General features: G+C 34.1%; 1 protein-coding gene across 3 annotated transcripts in view; it reads left to right on the top strand.

Moving 5' to 3' along the window:
* The window catches only part of LOC149788953 (isocitrate dehydrogenase [NAD] subunit gamma, mitochondrial-like), a 42,929-nt gene that overhangs the window by 3,740 nt on the left and 16,394 nt on the right, over positions 1-22,795 (top strand). For all 3 annotated transcript variants that reach the window (XM_089975106.1, XM_089975104.1, XM_089975105.1), the window contains exons 2-8: positions 1,528-1,584; positions 2,802-2,899; positions 4,196-4,311; positions 8,458-8,509; positions 11,821-11,953; positions 15,300-15,433; positions 18,050-18,152. In XM_089975106.1, coding sequence (XP_089831232.1) covers positions 1,528-1,584; positions 2,802-2,899; positions 4,196-4,311; positions 8,458-8,509; positions 11,821-11,953; positions 15,300-15,433; positions 18,050-18,152 — 693 coding nt within the window. The remainder of the gene's footprint in view (positions 1-1,527; positions 1,585-2,801; positions 2,900-4,195; positions 4,312-8,457; positions 8,510-11,820; positions 11,954-15,299; positions 15,434-18,049; positions 18,153-22,795) is intronic.

Genomic DNA, 22,795 nt, shown 5'->3' with positions numbered 1-22,795 from the left:
ACCTTTACAAATTTGTTTGAAACTTTCTTCACGAACATACACTATGTTAATGACAATCGTTTAAAAGTTGCTCTATGTTGATTGCGCATGCGTTAAATATTGATGTGGGAAAACCCAAATTCGACTTCCTGAAAAAGGTCGATAGCAGTTTCCTCAAAAATGTCAACATTTTTGATAATTTTACATAAAAAAGACAATGTATGGTACATCACTTATTTGTACAGTGCATGTAATTCCATTGATCACCATTTTCAAGGCTCCTGTCACACTTACTATACCTGCATTGGCTTTGATTACAATATATACCTAATGTATCGTCTGATGTTTGATGATTATAAATCATATACTGATGGTGAGGTACATGTCCTTTAAAAATGTTAATCTTGGAATTTCATTCCATGGTAGCTAATATGGACCAGAATTGACAAAATGTTGCTTATGATCATACTTACCATACATAAAGAGGAAAACAATAACAGTTAAACTTTCTTTAAATCGTTAATATTTCAGTAGTAATAATAACAATAATGTTAATACTAATTTTTTTATATTTTTATGACTTTTCCACATTCCATTAAAAATTTATATAGTCAAACATTATTAGTTTTTTAATTGATGACTTTGTTATTCATGGATTTCAACTTTAATTTACCTCAGATGTGGGAGGTCATGGGTTCGATCCCTGTCCAAGTCATACCAAAGACTTATAAAAATGGTCTTAAAAGCTGCCTTGCTTGGCACTCAGCATTAAGAGGTTAGTGTTAAGACTGGTTGGCCTTGTGTCAGGATAATGTGACTGGGTGGGACATTATGCTACAAGTCTTAGAAAGAGGGAAAGTCATAGAAACTCTATAAATTATAAGTTTGCAGCAATAGCACAACAGTTTTAATATGTACCTATAGCAACATTAAGTACTGTGATAACACAGCGTTCCAGACTATTATCAGTCAACGTGTATCAGTCAAGGTGAATTTTTTTATTTTGTTCTAAACCAGGTGACTTTTGCAGCACTTCCAATATTCAGATAATTACTTCCAAAATGGTAATTTTGCATTCCCAGAAAACAAAATGTGCCTGACACTGCTAATGAATCCGACACAGAATAAACCAATTCTTGTTCTGTTTGACTGAATGTCTAATCTGGTATCTAGCAGGTTATTAAGTACAATAGATTGGTTAATATTTCAAAGAGATTAGGCTTGTAATGAAGATAAAAAAAACCAATTTAAATGATATTGCAGATGACTTTGTTGCTGCATTGATAACTTGTTAACATTTGGAATAAGTTTAATTAATTAAACAGGACAATGTTTAACTATAAAAACTGCCTCCCCACACAAAAAACTTCAAATGGTTCTGTTTGAAAATAACGGAGTAAGTATTCTTATATTTTGTAAATTCCAGAGAAATCACTGTTATTTAGCCTGTACTATGGTTTGCTGTATATTAAGTTATTACATGTACCTTTATTATATCTTTCAGATCAATTAGTGTCAATTTTGTTGCTATTCTGTTTTTTTGAACAGGTCACATCAACAGGACATGCCTTCCAAAATTGCACCTACTCAACTGAAGTTAGTGATGTAAGTATAATGCTAATTTAAAAAAAAATTGTATCTAAAATCAATAGGCATATGGTTTCAGACAAAATATCTTGTTTTTCAAGTTACCCTACATAAGGGTTCTCAAACATGTGGCCCACAATGACACCTGGAATTTGTAAAACAATTAATAATGCAAATTTTGTTCTTTATAGGCAGACAGTTTTAATAAAAATTTTGATTGTTACATGTTTAGTTCTTGTTTCCAACAATTCAACTGGCTCTCTTTTATATAAGCCATTTTCGCTGTATAAAAAGGTTTTAGTGATGCGTCTGCTAATCAATGTACTAATCCTTATGTGGCCTTCATGGTGATTTGAGTTTGAGACTCCTGCCCTACATCATGTGAATTTCGAACCCAAGTTTAAATACAAAACTTAAGACCCTTAATCACAAAATTAATTTAGGATAGCAACCTTTTTTTTAAAGGTGAACAAGATACACCTGGCTATGCATGCTTTCATATTACATGTTTGTGTTGAAGCTGTTACACTGTCATTAAAATCTAACTTTGAATTGCCATCTTAATTGATACTAGATGCTACAGTTCATTATTCTTGTGAAGATTATTCTTCATTTACAGTTGCCATGTGACTGGATTGTAAGGAATAAAAGATTACCAGATCTGCTTGCATTTAAGTTGAGTCCATCTGCATACTGCATAAAGTTCCTGTTGAGCTTGGTTTTTGCAGTTTGTCAGGAGTAATAAATTGAACAATTAACATACACCTTGATCTGTCAGTGCATGATGCAACAGGAGATGTATAATCCGTGTTAGATCAGGGTCTGTGTTGTTTGCAGTTTGGCTTAACTTATACGAAAAAGTATAGAGTATCTGCCAAAATGCCAATGGGAGCATAAAGGAGAGCAAAGGTCTGACCATTGGTTATATACAAGGTTGAAATTGATTTATGAATGCATTGCCATACAATTTCAGTTACCTTAGCTTATTTTCATCAAGGAGTTTGTCTCTGTAACCAGCAATTTGGAAAATTAAAGAAAAATCAGAAATAATTGGTTCAGGAAATATGTTTCCATGCTGGCCAATTTAAAAGGTCAGATATTCTATGTCCAGATAATAAATCATGTATAGAGTTATATACTGTAATTTGTTAATGGATAAATTAAAAAAAGAAAGCATAGAATACAGAGCTTAGAAACTTTTATTAGCAAATGTCCTTTAAAATTTTACATTTCAGCACAAATTTGCTAAGTATGGAGGCAGAAACACTGTGACCCTTCTTACAGGAGATGGTGTAGGGCCTGAACTTTTGGGACATGTTCAGCAAATTTTCAGGTACGAAGTGGATACCCATCAGGCCATCATTAAGCAAATTGAAGCAATGCCATCATTCATTTAATTTAGGTTAGATAGCAGTACAGTGAATTCCATTTTGTGATGCCTTCAGCTTCTGTAATGAAAATATGACCACATAAAAGAGGTTACCGTTAGGTAGATGTGAGGGGTAAAATAGACAAATATGCTTCTTTGGTACAGGATAGGGTCATCTCATATCACAGACTGGCCTATATTTAGAAGGGCCTCATGAAAGAAGACCAGTATACCACAGAATTTTCCATTCGGTTTAACAAAGATCAATGAATTTGAACAACCAGTGTAATTAACATTCATTTTCAGGGAAATAGATTATTTTAGTCAGGTAAAAAGTTTAGGGATTCACAGTAATCTAGCTGTGTTAGTTTCTTAATCACATAGTTAATCTCAGTGGAATGTTTAATACTTTTAAATAGATGAATTTCTAGCTGATTAGGTATTTTGGTGTTTATAAATAATATTTGGCTTAGATGTATTTGTAGGATTTCCAATTTTGGAGTTTTTTGTTTATTTGGTATGTGTGCATGTGTATGTGAGAGAAAAAAAAAGGCAGACAAATGCATAGGGAGACAAATAGGCTGAAAGATAAACTGATACAGAGGTATTGAAAAAAGGATTAGTGGTGTTGTCAGATATTGCCTTCATCATGTATCATTGTTTAATATAGTGCTATGAATTATACAGATCAGCAGTATCATATAGATGGTAGATAATCTTCCCAATGAACCCTGGGCCATGTAAATCTGTTTTCAATTCACAACTCTAATACAGAATAATATATCAACTGTAATTATGTGTCCTCAGCAATGAAGACATTTTTGCCAGATACAAATAATAATAGTCCACAGCCAATGGTCAGTGGGAACAAATGGAATTTTTCACAAGTAGTAGCTTTGACCTTTCATTGACTGTCAGATTTGATCAGAAATAGCATAAATATGATATGATCATGACAACATTGTCAGATAGTGGCAGTATCACAGGATATCTTCAGGTTCACAATAATATCATAAACGAGATGCAGAGATCAAATAAATTCACCCTCAACATTAACTGATCCGTTTCCTCATGCTGCAGGAAGTACTTCTTTTGATATTAGCCTGATGCGTATGAGTTTTATAAGAACATGCAGTTTGTTGATATTTCTTAGCATCACCCTGTAGCAGTTTAACAAATCCAGTGAATAAACTTGCTAATCTTAATCCCATTGACCATGAATTAATGTTCAGCTATAACACGTACTATATCACTGTGTAGGTATGCAGGTGCTCCAGTGGACTTTGAGGAGGTGGAGATTAATGCTGATAATGCAGATGCAGAGACTGTGAAGAATGCACTACTCTCTGTCCAAAGGAATGGAGTGGCTCTCAAAGGTGATATATAATTCATCAGGTTACAATAAGATCTTATGGCTCTCATCAGGCACATCTTTGGGGGCAGAGTCAGAGCACAGATTGGGTTAGAGGTTGTTATTAAAACCATGTTTTATTGTTATAAGTCATATAGTTCTCCTGTAATGTGTTCAGCTACCCCTATGTCTATATTTACATCTTGCCATTTATCATTCATTGATCAAGTTTTGCATTTAAATTAGTTTTCAGGCAATGTGGCAGGGCATCTGTGTTCCTTAAAACATAAATACTTGCCTTTCCTGCAAGTTGTTTATTCAGTGAATTAAAAGATCTTATTATATATAAAAACCATCTCTTTTAGTATCAGTAAAAATGAGATGATTGTCAGTTTATCATAACAAATTGACAGTGTTTATCAGCTATGGAGTATATAATAGGGATATGGTTGAAGTATCTGTACTGTACATTCACCACAGAAATTTGATGGGACATAATCCACAATATAATTTTTATTTCAAAACACATGAAACTCATTCTAAATATAAAAGATTATGAGATTTAAACATGGTGTCACACAGGCATTCAGTCAGAAAGACTACCAAGACTTAAGCTGTCTAATCCATACTTCAAGGATTATTGTGTAACAAATAAGTTTCCTCCAAGTGCCTCATTGGTCAAGTCATTTACCCTTTATTTAAAGTGCTGTATTAATCTTGAGTTGATGATGATTTTACATTTCCTACATCATTCCTTTTTGTTTTTGAAGCATTTGTTTGTCTAGGCACCATATTATACAATAACAGGGTGGATTTACCATAAGCACTCATTAAGTTGTGTCCAGCTACAAACTGCACAGACCAAGATGTCATCACATAATGTGCTGGCATATCTTGGTTTATGCAGTTAAACAGATTCTGACCGGCTGGTGCATTAAATCAATTAAACAATTGTACAAACATAACTTGTGTATATGTGTGATAGAAGAGGCTGTTATGATATTGCAACTATCAAAATTTGCCCAAAACCAACAAATAATAAATGCTTTTGGAAACCTGTAAGAAACTCAGTGACATCATTCTGCTCCTTTTGAAATAGCAGAGATTTTTCTGCACTGTATACAAAGTCACTGTTGAAAAAAAAGAGAGAGAAAAACACATATTTTACAAATCTTTACATCATTGTCTGGTATTTTTGGTATAATTAGAGTGAAGAAGATTATGATCATGGATCATAAATAACACTTTTGTATTGAAATATAAATGGAAATATCACTTGATTTACATTGATTAACATGTGCCACAACATTTTGACTTCCAGTAAGGCTTATAAATCTGATACTTTATATGAGCGTAGTCTTCCCAAGTCAACTTCTGCTTATATAAAATGACTATGAAGACAGACAGATTAAATGCTGCTGTTTAATTTTTTGTCATTTTGACAGGGTAGAGGAGTTATCATTTTAATGAGTGCTTAACTCAATATTATTTATAAAGGTGACATTTCTGTTTGGTAGCATGCACTATGTGTTTGTGAAAATGTGACAACAATAGTGTACAGATTGTCATAAATGAAAATGGTACCAATCTTCCATCCAAAATGTGGCTACCACAGTGGCTAATTTGAAAATCTTATCACTCTGGAATATCAGGGATGGTTTCAATTCTCAGCAATTAAAAAGAAATGATTTTATTTTGAATTTATGGAAATTCTTTTTGGCCAGTAGAGCATCAAATATACATGCCAACCATTATGCTTTTGGCGCAATCGTTACGGTTTTTTTCACTAAACATAAACGTATATGAATTACACTTTTCGGTATATCCACCTTTAAAAAAATCAGTTGTTTGTTTTCTCGTTTTTATTAACATCCCATTAATCCCACAGACCGTATTTTAGAAAAGACGGCTTCTACGTAACTACAATATAAGAGTACGCTTGTCCGTACACTTTCCTAACAGTATTTTTTGTTCTATTTATAGCAACTATCCTATTACTCAGAAACATGCTGGTTCTAGTTTCAAACTTTTGACCTCGTATTCTATTTATAGCAGCTGTATGGCTTAGTGAGGAGAAAACAGACTGGTTTTCTAATTTTTAATCTTTACTCGCAGACTCTTTTTTATCATTTATATTTAGTACAGAACCAGTCTATAGGTATTTGGCGCTAAAAAGTGTAATTTATTTTAGTTGATGCGTGTATGAGAGCTAAAATATCTCTTTTCAAATAACTTCACAGATAGATTAGAAAAAGGCCAAAAATAAATGAAACATAAAATAACAGAATCCTCCAAAGATGAGGACACGAGGGCAGCATCACGTGATGTCTATTGCAGGCCATGTGGAAATAATTTTACTTTTTTTGCGCTAAAAGTCTTCAGATGTATTCTAGTCGATGTTTGTGTTAGAGCACATATATTTTTTCAAAGAATTTCACAAGTGGATCAGAAGGAGAAAAAAACAAAAACAAATCCTTCAAAGATGAATACATGAATGGCATAATACAGCATTCCACACAGGGGCTTGTATCGTTGCTTAAAATTGACGTGTCATACATGTACATGTGCATGTATGACATGTCAGTTTTAAGCAACGATATGAGTCCCTGTATTCTAGGGCAGCATCATGCTCATTGCAGTCTTCTTATCTACAGCAGAAATAAATTGCAGGCATGAGTGTTATAAATGCAGAGGTGTTATTTACCGAGTTCTTAATAGAAAGATAATGAAGATCTTGCTATTGGTGCAGAAGCAAGAGAATTCATAGAACACAATTCTACTCTAGCTCTGTAGGTGTTTTATAATAATGTTATAGATTATTATGCTACAGCCTGTGATTACATGCTCCAGAAATTCCCCTATGGAGATGAAGTGCTTTTAAGTGCTTCAGTTGCTGATGTAAATGAGAGACAGTCAAAAAGCTTCAAAAGTGTTAGATTCTTTGTCAAGAGATATCCCTTTCTATTACCATCCTTGCCTACCTTGGATCATCTGGAAGGAGAATTCCTGAAGTATAAAGCTGGGATTCTACCTGACAATATACTTAATGCAGATAGAGTTTATGTGCAGTGGCACCTTATTTCCCAACTAAAAGACACAATCACTGGAAGATATAAATTTCCGCTTCTTTGTCAGGTTATGAAAGGAATATTGGATCTTTAACAGTCTAATGCTGACTGTGAGAGATTGGTCAGTATTGTTAAAAAAAAATAAAAGTGAATTCTGATCCAGGCTAACCAGTACTTTGTGCTCTACTGGTGTGCAAAACATTCATGGTCTCAGCTGGTACAAAGTGTTTTAAAATGCAACATGAAAATCTGTTGCTTTCGAAAGCTAAAAAAATTTCATATGAAAACTGGAAGCATTAAAGGATGTTAAAAGACAAGAGGGGCAAATAAATCATTGTTTATTGAATTTTTAGCGTGTTATATGTGGATTCCTCTTTTTCTGCTTGGATTCCTCTTTTTGTCCACTTGGATTACACTTTTTCCTCATCGGGGTTGGCATGTATGATCAAACTGATGTCTTTGTTACCACTATAATTTCTTTCCAAAAATTAATTTTATTCAGTTCCATTAGTGGACATGAAGAAGAGAGGAAAACCTCTTTGGACCTTTTCTGTTATACAGTGATACTTTGATTTGTTAATTTTGGAGATTTATGCTAAGAAATCGTCAAAATGTTTGCAAATCACCTTTCTTTCACACTGGGAACATTACAGGCAAAACTTGTGCCAGTTATTTTGATACTGTGCCATGTGGATGCTTCTTTTATATTTCAGTGTGCCATCAAATCTTTTTTGTGCATTTGCACAAAAACAGCTTAAATTAGGTTGCTTACCACACAGGCGACTTTTTGGCTTTCCTGACCATCATTATAGAAAGAAAGCGTCATTCGGATACATGTAGTTTGTTTTCTCTTTTGTCCATTTTTACCTTTGTTGTCATATTTTAGGTTTGAACTTTAGGATTAAATAAAATATATTATTTATTCTGATGGTTTTATGATCAGGTCTGAAAACAAAAGATGTCTAGTAAAAAAGAAATTCACCATTTATATTTAGAAGTTGAATGTTGATGTTGATTGTACAGGTCATCACAGCCTTATTAAGCTTCACTCTATATTTACACCTGAATATTTCTTAATTGTGGTTTTATTTCATTGATTACAGGAAATGTGGAAACCAGACTAGATACTACAAGATCCATAAATGTTCTTCTCAGGTATGAGATTATATTCAGCTATGTAAGAATGGAAATGCTCCAGAAATAAACGTGCCAACCACTGGGCAATTATTTAGAATGAACTTTAGCTTGTCTGGTCTGACCCTCATTCAGACCTGCCAGCGCTTACGATTTTGCCATAAGTCTTATGAAAATTATCCTTAAAATATAGGCTTACGGCATAAAAGTAAAAACTACAGGAAAATGATCAGTGCCAAAAAAATCTGGATAATTGGTTCATCTGTGTTTAATTTGGATCCGGGTTTCATATTAGAATTAGTGAAATTAGTCAGGGAACCAGACTAACTTTACAACAGCACCCCGGACCCCAGATGCTTTAAACTGCACCTACGTGTTCACTCGAAGTGTCTGCATTATCAAACTGTTGATTGTAGAATTTTTAAAACGGCATCCAGAAAACAATGCATGTTTAAGACAGAAGGAAAAATAAGCTTCTAGAAAAGTGTTAGTACATAGAAGAATAAAAAGGAGTATTCAGATTCTTGTGAATAAAAGCTGGAAAGGACACAATTACGTTTATTGGACATCAGGTGCCAATTTGATTATGTCTCATGGTGGGAGATATGATTGTCATCGGCATTAGTCATACATGTAAGACGTATCACATGTTATTTATGTTTTAGTGCTACGTCTTACTGAGCAAATATTAATGAGTAGTCAAAGTTTCAGGAATATCTCATACACTTGGCAGCCCATCTGGACACACTTCCACAAATTGATATGTAATTAATATACTTAATGTGCTGTTTTTATTCTGGTTGAATCAAAATCTGACACTAGCAAATGGACACATTTTCATGTTTTGTTGACATACATTTGAATTTGTTGAAATGCGATGGTAGTTGAGGTACGCCAAAGTATGTTTAAGTAGGTTTATGCGGGGTGATATGTTTCTTGAATAAACAAAATGAAGGTTTGCAGGTCTGCTCGCGCCCTCAAAATTGGCAGGTATGTCACCGTCTTGAGTTAATTTGTAATGACAGTGTAATTTAATTTTTTTAAAGATGTCCAGTATGTAAGATGTATATCTTTGCCTCCTAGATTATTCTCTGTCTAATCAGATTTTATATGCTGTCTAATTGAGCCTGTATGAAATTGTGCTGTTCACTCAATCAACATGGCTGCCACAGTGGCCATGATGAACATATTGTTATCACTACTTCGGTATGAATGATTATATCAGCATGGGGTTTCCACTGAAAGGTTTCTTATCATGTCAAAAATGGTGCTGCTCCCACATCTAATATGACTGCCACAGCTGCTGTTTAAGAATTTTGTTATCACTACACTGCTTGAATTAATGGTTGCATCGGTATTGGGTTTGTCCTTAAAGACATGATGTCTAGTTGGTCGTATATGAAAATGGTGCTGCTCAGACATCCAATATGACCATCACAGTGGCCATCTTGAAATTCTTTTTATCACTATTTCTCCAAAATAATTGATCATATCAGCATTGGGTTTTCACTGATGGTCATGAATGAAAATAGTGCCAAATCTGACCTCCTATAAGGCCACCATAATGGTAATTGGGGAAAATCGTTTTATCACTACATCTCCTAGATGGCTGGTCATATTGACATTGTGCTTTTACCAGAAGACTTATGATGTCTAGTTGATTCTACATGGAGTCATGAACATCTGATGGCCACCATGGCAGACATCTTGAAAACATTCTGGTTAGTCCTCTAAAACAAAACAAAAAATAATATCATTATGGGGTTTTAATCAGAAGACTTTTTATAAAGCATTGTTAATCTTATTAATAAAAAGGATGCAGATCTGATGTCCAATATGGCCCCAATGGTGTCCATCTTGAAAATAATGTTACTGCTATTGCTTTTAAATGGAAAGTCATTTTGACATGCTCTTTTCATCAAAAGAGTTCTTATGGTGTATAGTTAGTCCTAAATGAAAATAATGCAAATTGACCCTCAATACTGTTATCTCAGCTCCTTCCAAGTTGATAGTTATATCAACTATCAAAATGTTGCTGTTGGTTCTCCCCCTGGATGGATGGCCATAGACGTATTAACAAGGGGTTTTCATCAGATGTTTCTAAGTGTGTCTGCTTAGTCCATAGTAAAAATGGTACATGTCAACCACAACAGCTAATTTGAAAATCGTGTTAAGATTGAAGAATATCAAAGATGGTTTAAGCACTCTACAGATTAAAGGAAGATATATCTTGAATTTCTGAAAATTCTTTTCACCCAGTAGAGTGTAAGTTCCTTCATGTTCTTAGAATGTGCTTTAACAAAATTGCATCAAGGGTTGCTTTTATGTCAGATCTTTGTGCAGGGTGGCTTCCCTAGCAATGGTATGGTTTAAATATCAAACATGTGGATAAGCTTTTTCAACCCCACGTCTATAAGGGCTAGGCCAATTTTAATTAAATGTGTAGGAATAATTCACATGACATTTCTTGCCAGATTTGTTTATAGGGTGGCATCATTGAAAATGTTAGGTTTCCATGGCAGCTAGGTGGAAAACCTATTTTCGACTTTTACAGAACAGCTAGACCAGTTGGATCAAACTTGGTAGGAATTTTTCATTGTAGACAATCTACCAGAATTATGTTTGGGATGGTTCATCCAGTGTGGTTTCTATAGCAACCAAGGTTTAAAAAAATAATTTAAATATCTACTCCAGTATAGCTGAACAAAGTTTGTTCAAAGTTGGTATAAACAATCCTTACATCATGTTCTGCCAGAATTTGGCCCGAATAGATTTCCTAGCAATGGCATGGCTTATGTTGCAGCTATGATGAAAACATGTTTTTAGCTTCATTAGAATGACTAAACCCAATTTTGATTAAACTTAGTAGTCATATTCCATTTGATATATGGTACCAGAATTGTATTTGGGGTGTCATCCCTAGCAATGGTATGGATTTCATGGCATCCAGATGGAAAATTTTCAGCAGATACTACTCATCCCACATCAAGTATGGTTTTTCTTTTACTAACGCATTAACAGACTTTCATAGAACAAATTTGTCTAAAATCTGCCTGACCAGATCAAATCAGATTTCATGGGTCAAGTCCTAGCATAAACATATTTCTCTTTCGTTCTAAAGTTGTCAGTACGTGTGGTTCAACTGAAGTTACTTTGAGTAGAAACACATGTAAACATTGTTTCAAAAACCAGTTTCAACCATATAACTGAATTATCCTGATATGAATCCCTTTATTCAATGGTACCTCCCTTTTTACTGCTACATTTTCTTTCTAGACCAGTGTTTGACAGATGAGCAGTATCAAGTCCACTTTGTGTTTTCTTTGATACAGGACTGAACTGAACCTTTTTGCCAGTATAGTATGGTGCAAGTCACTTCCTGGTGTAGCAGCAAAGCACAAAAATATTGACATTGTTCTGATTCGAGAGAACACAGAAGGAGAGTACTCCAACTTAGAGCATGAGGTATCTCATTACTTCACACTAAGTTAAATATCTCATTTAATAGCAATTATGTAACCTTTTTGCATGTTTCCATGCAGATTTGTGATAGGAGAGGTTTCATATTATGAAAATTGTTATGTGGAGGCATCACATTTTCAGGCTTGATCAACATTTTTTCCCAGCTGTATTTTTGTTGTTGTCAACAGTATCTTGAAACTTATTTAAGCCACACGGATAAGAATTGGTACATGGATGAATCACAACAAGAGAAACTCACCCATTCCAAAACTGGTCACTAACCGAATTTCAAAATGACCTAATTGTCTTGAAAATTGGTATGCATTTGCATCTCGATAAGATTAAAACAGTTGTACAAAACAAAATCACCATGAGCTAACGTTTATGCTGAGTGCCATGTATTTTCAGCTATTCTTTACATGCTCTGTATCTTGGACCTATTTTACATGCATGAAAAAATTGCCATGTGGATTCATCTTTGACATAGCAGCTCAATCATATCAAAACTAAGTCACTGTGATCTAATTTCATGCTCATGTGACCTTGGTTTTTTCAGCTGTTCATTTATTATGCCATAAAGATCTTGTACCATCTTCATCTACACTCATGAAAATTTGTATGTGAGTGCATCTCAGGTACCAAACCTAGGTCACTCTGGCTAATTTGCATACTTTCAGTGTCTTATATATATTCAGCTTTTTGTTTTTTAATACCATCAGTATCTTGGATCCCATTTCTTATACATGAAATTGTTATGTGGTTGCACCCCAGAAGGAGTAACAGAACCATATGAAAGGTAGATCATTGTGACCTAATCATCATGCTTGAGTTTCTCTTGAATTATGAGCTATCCATTTCTCACATACTCTTGATAAGTAATATATGTATAGTAGTATTAACCTCTGCATGATAGCATAGTCACTGACAAGGCCAGCCTAATTTGGCAGATCTTTTTGCAAAGTTTTTAACTCTTATTACCTCAGCTTCATATTAGGCTGTTATTATTACCTACTCCTGATGGTGAGGAAGTTCAGGCTTATGCATGTAAACACCTTGTACAAAAATTGATGGATGGATTCCTTGACCTACAATTTATTTGTCTATCTAGTCATCTGCGTATATAAAAGGTACAATAATAAGTTATCTTAATAGATTTGCTTGGTTCCCTTCAGGTGTCAGACTCTTTCTGGTACTGTTTATACTTGTAAGCCAAGTCCAACTGCAAACAGCAGCAGCAGATCAGGGTCTATGTTGCCTGTTCAACTAATATTCCTAACAGACTGTATAGACAAAGATCTGCTTGTGCATTATGCAACAGCAGATCTAGACTTTGTCTGTGCAGTTTGCAGTTGGTTTTAACTAAGTAAGTATATATGGTTGGTGAGAATATTGAATTTGAATTGTAAATCAGAGAAAATGAAACTAATGATTCCTTGCCTATGCAGTTTAACTACAGAATAAAAGTGAATTGAACATCTTCACATGGTGACAAATATACATATAAAAATTAAATGTACTGCAGCAAGAACTTCATTCATATATGGAATTTTCTCACCTTACAGAAAGATCTGTTTTGAACTTTACCCAGAACTTTGGAATTTTTATCATACAAAAGGGGTAGATAAATTCATCCATTGTGGCATAATTCATCCAGTGTCATATTTTTACCTCTACTGGTCACATGATAGCCTATTGTTCATTATCTGTCATCTATCCATCTGTTAGTACAAGCTTGTTATTGCTACTCTGACTAAACTACTTGCAGGATTGCTATGAAACTGTATACACACAATCATCACAATGTCTACTTGGTCCTAAATGAAAATATTGATGCTTGGACCTCAAATTTGGCCACCACATTAGCCATCTTGAAAGTCATGTTATTGTTTCGTATGGTCATATCAACATTGAGTTTAACTGAACAGTTTCCTTGATGTCTTCTTTGTCTTGAATAAAATTGATGCTGATGTCACATCAGCCATTTTGAAATTCTTGTTATTGCCACTCCTGAACAGAAAGTGATATCGATATTGGGTTTTCACTGTAAGAATGGGGCTTTTGCAACAAGACTTATTAAGAAGCTGATCATAAATGAAAATGGTACCAACATGGGCGTTTCTCTGAAATACTTTTTATGATTTCTAATTAAGTCCTAAATGAGCACAGTGCTGATATGACTTTCCAATGTGACTGTTGGAGGCTTTACACAGAAAGTCTGATTATGACTATAAATATGGCCACAATGACAGCCATCTTCAAACTCTGGTTATTGCTACTTCTTAAATATCAGATCAACATGGGGTTTTCACCACATGATTTGTTATGGTGTCTAGTTTGATCTAAATGAAAATGATGCTGATCTGACATTCAGTATGATCACCTTGGTGCCCATATTGAAAATCTTGCAAGTCCTTCAGAATTGATGGTCATATCAATATAGGATTTGAATCAAACAATTATATTTCTTGATATTGCTGCCATGATGACATGGTAAAAATCTTGTTATCACTTCTCCTTCTGAATGAATGGTCATATTTGTAAATGGTTTTGGCCAAATTGATGTCTAGTCTGTCTTAAATGAAAATATTGCTTATCTTACATCTAATATGGCTTCCACAGTGGTTAATTTTACAATCTTATCACTTAGGAATATCAGTCTGAGAGATGATTTCAATTCTCAGCAATATCAAGAAGAATTGTTTCTTGAATTTCTGGAAATTGAATTCAGAGAAAAGGTATTAATCTCGTCAAGGGACTTTTGTTCTGTACATTTACTGCTCCATTTGTACCTGAACTTTAATTTATCTTTTTTACGAAGTTGTTACTTGAAAATTAGACCACTCTGGTGGCCTAGTGGTTAGAGCATCTGCCTCGGATGCAGGAGGTTGTGGGTTCAATCGCTTGGTGCTTAGCTTTAAGAGTTAGTGTTAGGACTGGTCTGCCTGGTGTCAGGATAATGTGACTGGGTGGGACATCATGTTACATGTCTGCGGCATGATGCCCCAGTGCAAGACATCACTATAAACTGCCACACTGCAGACATTATAGTGATATGACTGAAAAATTGTTAAAGCTACATTAAAAATACAAATCACACACACACACACATGTGAAAATTATGGTGAGAAAAAAAACAAAATAAAGGATATGTTCCATATGTGCTGACATGACAGGAAAAAAGAAACCTGTAGAGATTAATATTTGTTCGGGGTTGATGACTTAGACTTGAGGAAAATTATTGTAATTAATTCTAACTTTTCAGAAAGCAGCATTGACTGTATTTAAGAGTCTTTTTGTACACTTGAGAATTTTTTTTCATATTTTTTCTAATGCTTACAAATATTTCCAGAATGTGCCAGGTGTTATCCAAAGTCTTAAAATCATAACAGAGAAGAAATCAAGCCAAATTGCCAGATATGCCTTTGAATTTGCCAAGAAACATGGCAGAAAAAAAGTAACAGCAGTTCATAAAGCAAATATAATGTAAGTAATATGAATTTTTTTATATAATTTCATCCATGTTGAGAAATCATAAACATAGCTAAGTATTTTGAAGAGTTTTATTATTTCATAAAGGAAAATCTTAACTTTTTCATTAACAATCTTAAATATTTGACATGAAATTCAGGAATTGAATTGAACAATGTTTTTTTTCTACATGTTACTAGTAATAAGTGACATTTTATATTATTCAGTGTGCATCATGACATTCATCAAAGAGTACTGGAGTTTGATGTTTAACACAGAACAGTTGTAACCCAACTCAGTGACATTACTGAGTTGTCTCTATGATGAGCAGCAGCAGGGTTCACATTATTTATAATGTGGCATTTATGACCATTATACATACAGAAGTTACATATAAATTTGTATGCTTTCACTGTCTGCAGCAATGACATCTTCATTTTTTCCAGTATGTTCCTTTAAAGAAGGTTGTTAACAAATTATATTAATTATAGCCAAATTAACTTCAGCTAGCATATCTTTATGCATATCAAGATGACCTGATTAGATTTTCCGACCACTGAGGCAAGTTTTGTATACTCAACATAAGTTGGATTGTATCATTACCTTCCATCTAATTCCTATTTTTATTCCACACAACAACTCAGGTTCTTCACCATCTATCATTACTCAACTTTGTAAGAGCTTGTATTTGGGGAATGAAAAACACCTATTGAATTTGGCCACAACAGGTCTGTGGGCAACGTTACGTGAATTGAAAGGACAACAGTTTCAATAATGACCAAGTTCCCTCACCTTAGTTTGTGGCTGGCTGCATTAGGTAAGAAAGAAGCCAGTTGATTTTGGAATCAAGAGGTCAAAGATCAGATTCACTGACTCTTTGAAGATATTTTTTTGATTATATGTACCTTGACCAAAGTTAATGAAAGGTTTGCACTTAAAGTAAGAGGTCTATAATTGTTGAGGTAGGCAGTCAACAAGTCAAAAGTCAAGATGATTGTGACTAAAAAGAAAATGAGTTTTACATAAAGCCAAATGTGAATGTTAGGTGGCTCCAATGGCTTCAACAAATAACTCGTGTTCCATGCCACAAATCATGACCAAACTTTGTGGATGGCTTGCATTTGAGACAAGAAAGGCACCTATAATTTTGGGGTCAAAAGGTCATGGTCATCAAGACTGAAAGAAGTAAAAAGGTTTATGTAAAATAACTTGAGCTCTTTGTTTTTTAACTTGACAAGATTTTGTGGACAGCTTGCATTTGAAGCAGGGAAGACAACTGTTTATTTCCGAGTCTTAGGTTCAAGTATCCTTGCAAACAATTAAAGCAGGCTTTAAGTAAAATAAGTATTATAATGTTATTAATCTATAATGTATAATGTACTGTTTATCGTACTCATTCAACCATTTTGCATATTTTCAACTTTCCATAACAAGACTTTTTTGGAAAAAGAACACTTGAGGTATTAAATTTCATATGCATCTTAAATTTCTTTGCATGTGTAGATTACCTTAGATTTTCATGCCTTTACAGTAATTTTTTAGGGTTTGTTTAACATATTTTTTAAAACTTTTTGGACTATTTATTTTTTACATAAACCTTGTTGAGCACAATTAGACAAAAGCCACAGGAGGTAAACAAAGGAAATTTAGTAGAATGTTTGTATGCATATGTAGATGACCTACCCTCTGTACATGCTTATAAGTCGAGTCAGTGTTTGCCTCATATGGACGAGGTCACAGGTTTGAGCCTTGGTCGAGTCATACCAAAGAGTTATAGAAATGATACTGGCATATGCCTTGCTTGGTGCTCAGCATTAAGAGGTTAGTGTTAGGACTGGTCAACCTGGTGTCAAGATAATGTGACTGGGTGGGAGATGATGCTACATGTCTGCAGAATGATACTCCAGTGCTAGACATCACTATAACTACCACACTGCAGACATTGTAGCAGTATGACTGAAAAATTATTAAAGCTATGTTAAAAATCCAATTCACACGCATACACATATAAGTTGAGTCCAGCTGCCAACTGCACAAACCCAGATCTGCTATCACATAATAGACTCTCTGATCTCGATCTGTGCAGTTTGTTAAGTGTTATCAGTAGAACAAACAACATATACCCATTATCTATCAGCACATTATGCAACAGCAGATCAAGGTCTTTGTTGTTGACAGTTTGATTTGACTTATATATGTGTTTATTTGGTAATTAGATTTTCATACCATTATATAAAGTTTGCAAATTTCATCATTTTTTTTACTTCTTGATCTTAGACTTTTTATTTGGCAGTGGGGGCATACATGTTTTACAGGCACAAATCAAGTTTGCACTAGCAGTTTCATTTCAAAGACTAAATGCTATAATGTAGAAAGGTAACAAAGCTAACACTTGAGAGCAAGTTTGTATATTTCATTTTTTATTTCCAAGATGCATGCAAGGTACAGACAGTGAAATATTCCTAACTCATGGATTATAAAAGTAGAGCATAACTCTTCTGTGGATTTATTTATTACAGAGCTTTTTATCAAAATATGTAACTAGTTAGAAATTACCAGATAACGACAATTTGTAATGCATCTGCTTGCAAAAGTTAACTGATTTACTTTATGAGCATTTTCTCATTTCAGGAAACTTGGTGATGGATTGTTCTTAAATTGCTGTAAGAATGTTGCAAAGGAGTATCCAGACATTAAGTTTAATGATATGATTGTTGACAATGCCAGTATGCAGGTAAGTACATAACAAGACTGTCATTTCTTTTAATTTTAAGTTCACTTGCAAAAAATGCCAAACACTTTCACTGGTTGAAAATAACCAAACTCTCAAAATAGATCATATTGGAGTGGTCAGTCCACTTGAAAGTTGGCAATAGGAAGAACACATTTGCCCCTTTATTAGCACTACTGGTCATATACATGAAGAGCTTATGTGTTGGCCTTTCATCTGTTACCCATTATCCATCCATCACCAATGTCTGTTAGAAAAGGATTGTTAATACTACTCATCCTGAACTACTGGATGGATTGCCTTAATCTGCAAACACACAGATCTGCATTGTTCCTAAATGAAAATGTTCACCCTTGGACATCTCATAAGGCCATCTTGAAAATTTTGTTAGTGCTACTACAGTAATCCTAAATGGATAGTCATATCAACAGAGGGTTTTCTCTTAAAGATATATATCATGTCTAGTTGTTCCTAAATGAAAATGGTACTGATCTGACAATTGTGGCAACCATATTTGATCAACTTGAAAATCTTGTTAATGCTAATCCATATAAATGGATTGTTGCATCAACATTCATGAAAACAAATTCTTTTATATTACTGGTTGGTCTTGAATGAAGATATTGCCAATCTGACATCCAGTATGGCTGCTATGGCTGTGATCTTCAGATATCTTGTTATTGCAGTTCCTCCTGAATTGATGGTCATATCCACATAGGGTTCTCACCAAAACACTTCGGATGATGTCTAGTTGGCTCTAAGTGAAAATGGAGTTGATCCATCATGCAGTATGGATTTCATAGTGACCATCTTGAAAATCTTGTTAATGTATCAACACGAGATTTTCACTCAAAGACTAGTAATGTGTGGTTGGTCCAAAATGATAATGGTACCTGTCAGACAGTCCCTCGGACATCCAGTAGATCTGATCACTCCTCATCCTGAATGGATGATTATATCAACATGGGGTTTTCATTGAAAAGCTTCATTTAGTTGGACCATAATCATACCTACCAACACTTACATGATCAAGCTGGTGCTTATGGAATTGTCAAGAAAGGTATCAAACAAAAACCACTTTAAAGATGAATGGGACATTAAGTCTCTTAAAAAAGTGTAAACATTCAGCAAAGAAATATAAAAAGGAATACTCAGATTCTGTAGAAAAAAAGCAGGAAATTCAGCAGTTTATTGGACATCATGTCATGACAGGAGAGATGACCTTCCTCAGGGACCCAGGGTCCATCCATAGACATTGCACTACCTGTATCTTATATTTTGAGTAAATGAGAAGCATAACCAAGTGAGAAAAATGGGCATTTTACATTTTTCTTGTATCTTCAACCCTGACAACTCTTGGACCATGGCCAATTCTGAAACCTTGCTGCAAATCTGTACCCTGTAGGGAGTCACCTGCCAAGTTTAATTGTTGTGCCATGAATGATGACAATATTTTTGCATTTACAAGACATATGACTTATGAATTGATAGACACTGAGATGAAACTATTATATCAGCAACTTTTGTTTAGCATGATACATACAATGGAGTGAGGTAGGCAATCCCTTCTCAGGAAGGGAAAGTTACTTGTAATGTTTGTAGTAATCATATGGTCCTCTTAAATTATGTAAAACATTCTGGTTTTGATGCTTAGAGCATTTGTTTCTTGTGTCTTCAAAAATATATTCATGACAAACTTTTGTCACATGCCAGTCTAAGACACAGCCCTCAAAGTAGATCAGTCTGTAGTATTGTTGAACAGAATTTCTTAATAAATAAAGTTTAGGACAAGCTAACATTATGTTCCTAACACTTTTGGTAGCCTTTGATGCTTTGTATCTGAATGATAAAGTCTGGATTTTTGTGGGTCAGATTGCAAAGCAATCTCTGCTTACAGGTTGATGATACCTGTCTGTTTATTGCTTCTGGCAAAACACTTGCATTAGAGTTCACATTTAGGTAATTTCCTCCAAAACTGTTGCTCATGGAGTCACATAAGTTTGTATCAGGATGTGGGACATGGAGTACTTTCAGCCATCAGTGAAAACTAGTTCACTGACATTTCACAGTCCATTGATTCTGGTTAACATTTGTGTTGAGCTCATTTTCTCATGCACTGTTTATGGAGTCACATAACTTAGTATGTAATTGTGGTGTGAGGAATACTACAGGGTTCAGTGCCTTTTGTTCCCTTTGCCTTGTTCAGTTTCTCTAGGGTAGGTTGTGCATTTAGGTCATTTTCTCAGAAGCTATTACTTCTAGTCACTTAAGTTGGTGTTTAGATGTGTCATGTAGAGTATGCGCCTTTCAGTGAAACTCCAACCTATAATTCTCAGTCCATTAATTTTGACTAATTGCATTTATATAACTTTCTGTCCATTAGTTTTTAAAAAATAGTTTTGGCAGTTTTCTCATACACTGTTTTGCTATTTAGATGCACTATTTTTGGAGTGCTATAATGTTCAATGAAAATGAGGTCACTGACCTATATGTTATGGCTCATTGATTTTGGAAAATACTTGTTTAATTTTCATAAGCTCTATATTATGTTTAGTCACATAACTTGTATGCAATTGCATTATGAGGAGTACTATAGCCATAAGTAAAAACTAGGTCAATTTGACCTGTATTTCATTGCTCAGTGATTTATGCTTAACTATCCACTGAGTTCAATTTGTCTGGGTAAGGGTTTGCATTTAGGTCATTTACTTAGATACTATTGCTCATTGAGTCAAATAAGTTGGTTTTTAGATTTGTCATCCTGGTTCAAAAGAACCAAAACTCTTCAAAGATTTTCTACTCCTTGAATAAAATGAATTTTTGTACAGTATTCTTGGTTTGAAATCTGACCTCATTGTAAAATGCATTTTATATTCTTTTGCTTTTGTCTGCCTCTAGCATGTCATTAGGGGCAACTTAATGGAGGCAACCCCTTTTGGTTGGCTGGGATTCATCCTTTGATGATGTTCCATCAGAGAACATCTGGACAGGACTCTCAGTTGCTAAAATATTTGCAAGAAAAACTATATATTGGAGAAATCTGATAAAATACAAATACCAGTATAGGACATATTTTTAATTTTCAATAGAGCTAATGCCATATACACAGAAATATGACTGCTCCAGTAGCCCAACTGGTTAGAGCATCTGCCTCACATGCGGAAGGTTTTGGGTTTGAACCCTGGCTGAATCATACCAGATAGTTATAAAAATGGTACTAGAAGCTGCCTTGCTTGATGCTCAGCATTAAAGGGTTAGTGTTAGGACTGGTTTGCCTGGTGTCAAAATAATGTGACTGGGTGGGACATGATGTCACATGTCTGCAGTATGATGCCTAGTGCTAGACATCACTAAAAAAAAAAACTGCCATACTGCTGAGATCATAATGATATGACTGAATTTATTTTAAAGCTGTGTGAAAAATCTAAATAACACACACAAAAAAATGTTATTGCTACTTTTTTTTTGAGCCCACAAAAGTGGAAAAGCAAGACAAAGTAATATTTTTCCTTCAATATTGGCATTGTAACTAAAACTTGTTAGTGAAAAAGTGAATTACAGCAGTTACTTTTTCCTCAATGACTGCATTTTTACTAACACTTATATTAAAAATTTGTCATTAAAGTTTCTCATATAGTTTGGACAAATGAAGCAGGTATGTTCCTGTGTTTGTCTCTTTAAATATTGGAGCTGCCCATTTTCTGTTTTTCTTGAAACATGGAACATGAGAAGCACATGTGAAATAATGAGGTATGTATTGTCAAGGAAGTAAAGAAGATTTATGTGTAAAGGAATGGAATATACTCTAATGTCTCAAAACATTTTGAAATTGAAATTTTTTTATATTCTTAATTCTTGATATTAATTATTTCTTTTTGAGAAAATTTAGCAGGCATTAGGGATAAAAAAAGATATAGTCATAAATCTGTAATTTTCCTTAATAAAATCTCCCCATACCTCTGAGGAAATTTTGAGAATTTCTTCAAAGTTGTGAAATTCCTCAACTTGTTTTCAATAATAAAAAACATTTCATGTGTTACCTTTTAGAAGCAAAAAGTGATTTTGCACCCATTCATTGATCAAAAATTTTAATATTGTCTGAAGTAATATAAGAAACATAACATAAATCTCAGTTTAAGATCAATATTGTGTATTTTAGTGAAACCAGGGCTTGGTTTGGAATTACAAATATTTCAGTTAAAAGAAACATACTGGCAAGTGAAATTGTGGCATTTGGAAGAATAGATGAATTAAGAATGATATTGACTATAATAGACTTGGACCAACATAAAATGTTCAAATTAAGTGGTGAACTTTTAATATCTGAGCATCGCGAGAGTTGGACCAGATACTACAGATATATATATTAAGGCTGCAGTTTTCTGTGTCCCAGATAAGGGTCTTATTGACTTAAATTATGTCTAGTGAAATAAGAACTTTCAAAAAATTTATTTCAGAAATCTACCAAATATTCTTCCAAAATATGTGGTATGTCTCATGTTCTTTAAAAACAATATCTTATTACAGTTCATGGTGCTTTAGGCTCTAACCAGTAAAATGCCACTATTTCTTGGTGTTAATAATGCTACAGTTAACAATCTTGACCCCTATTGTACACAAAGTTATCAAGGTATATTAGATGCTTG

This window comes from Sinohyriopsis cumingii, chromosome 11, assembly GCF_028554795.1.
Source record: "Sinohyriopsis cumingii isolate HCF-2022 chromosome 11, ASM2855479v2, whole genome shotgun sequence".
Lineage (NCBI taxonomy): Eukaryota > Metazoa > Mollusca > Bivalvia > Unionida > Unionidae > Sinohyriopsis > Sinohyriopsis cumingii.
This window is presented reverse-complemented; position numbering and strand designations above follow the sequence as displayed.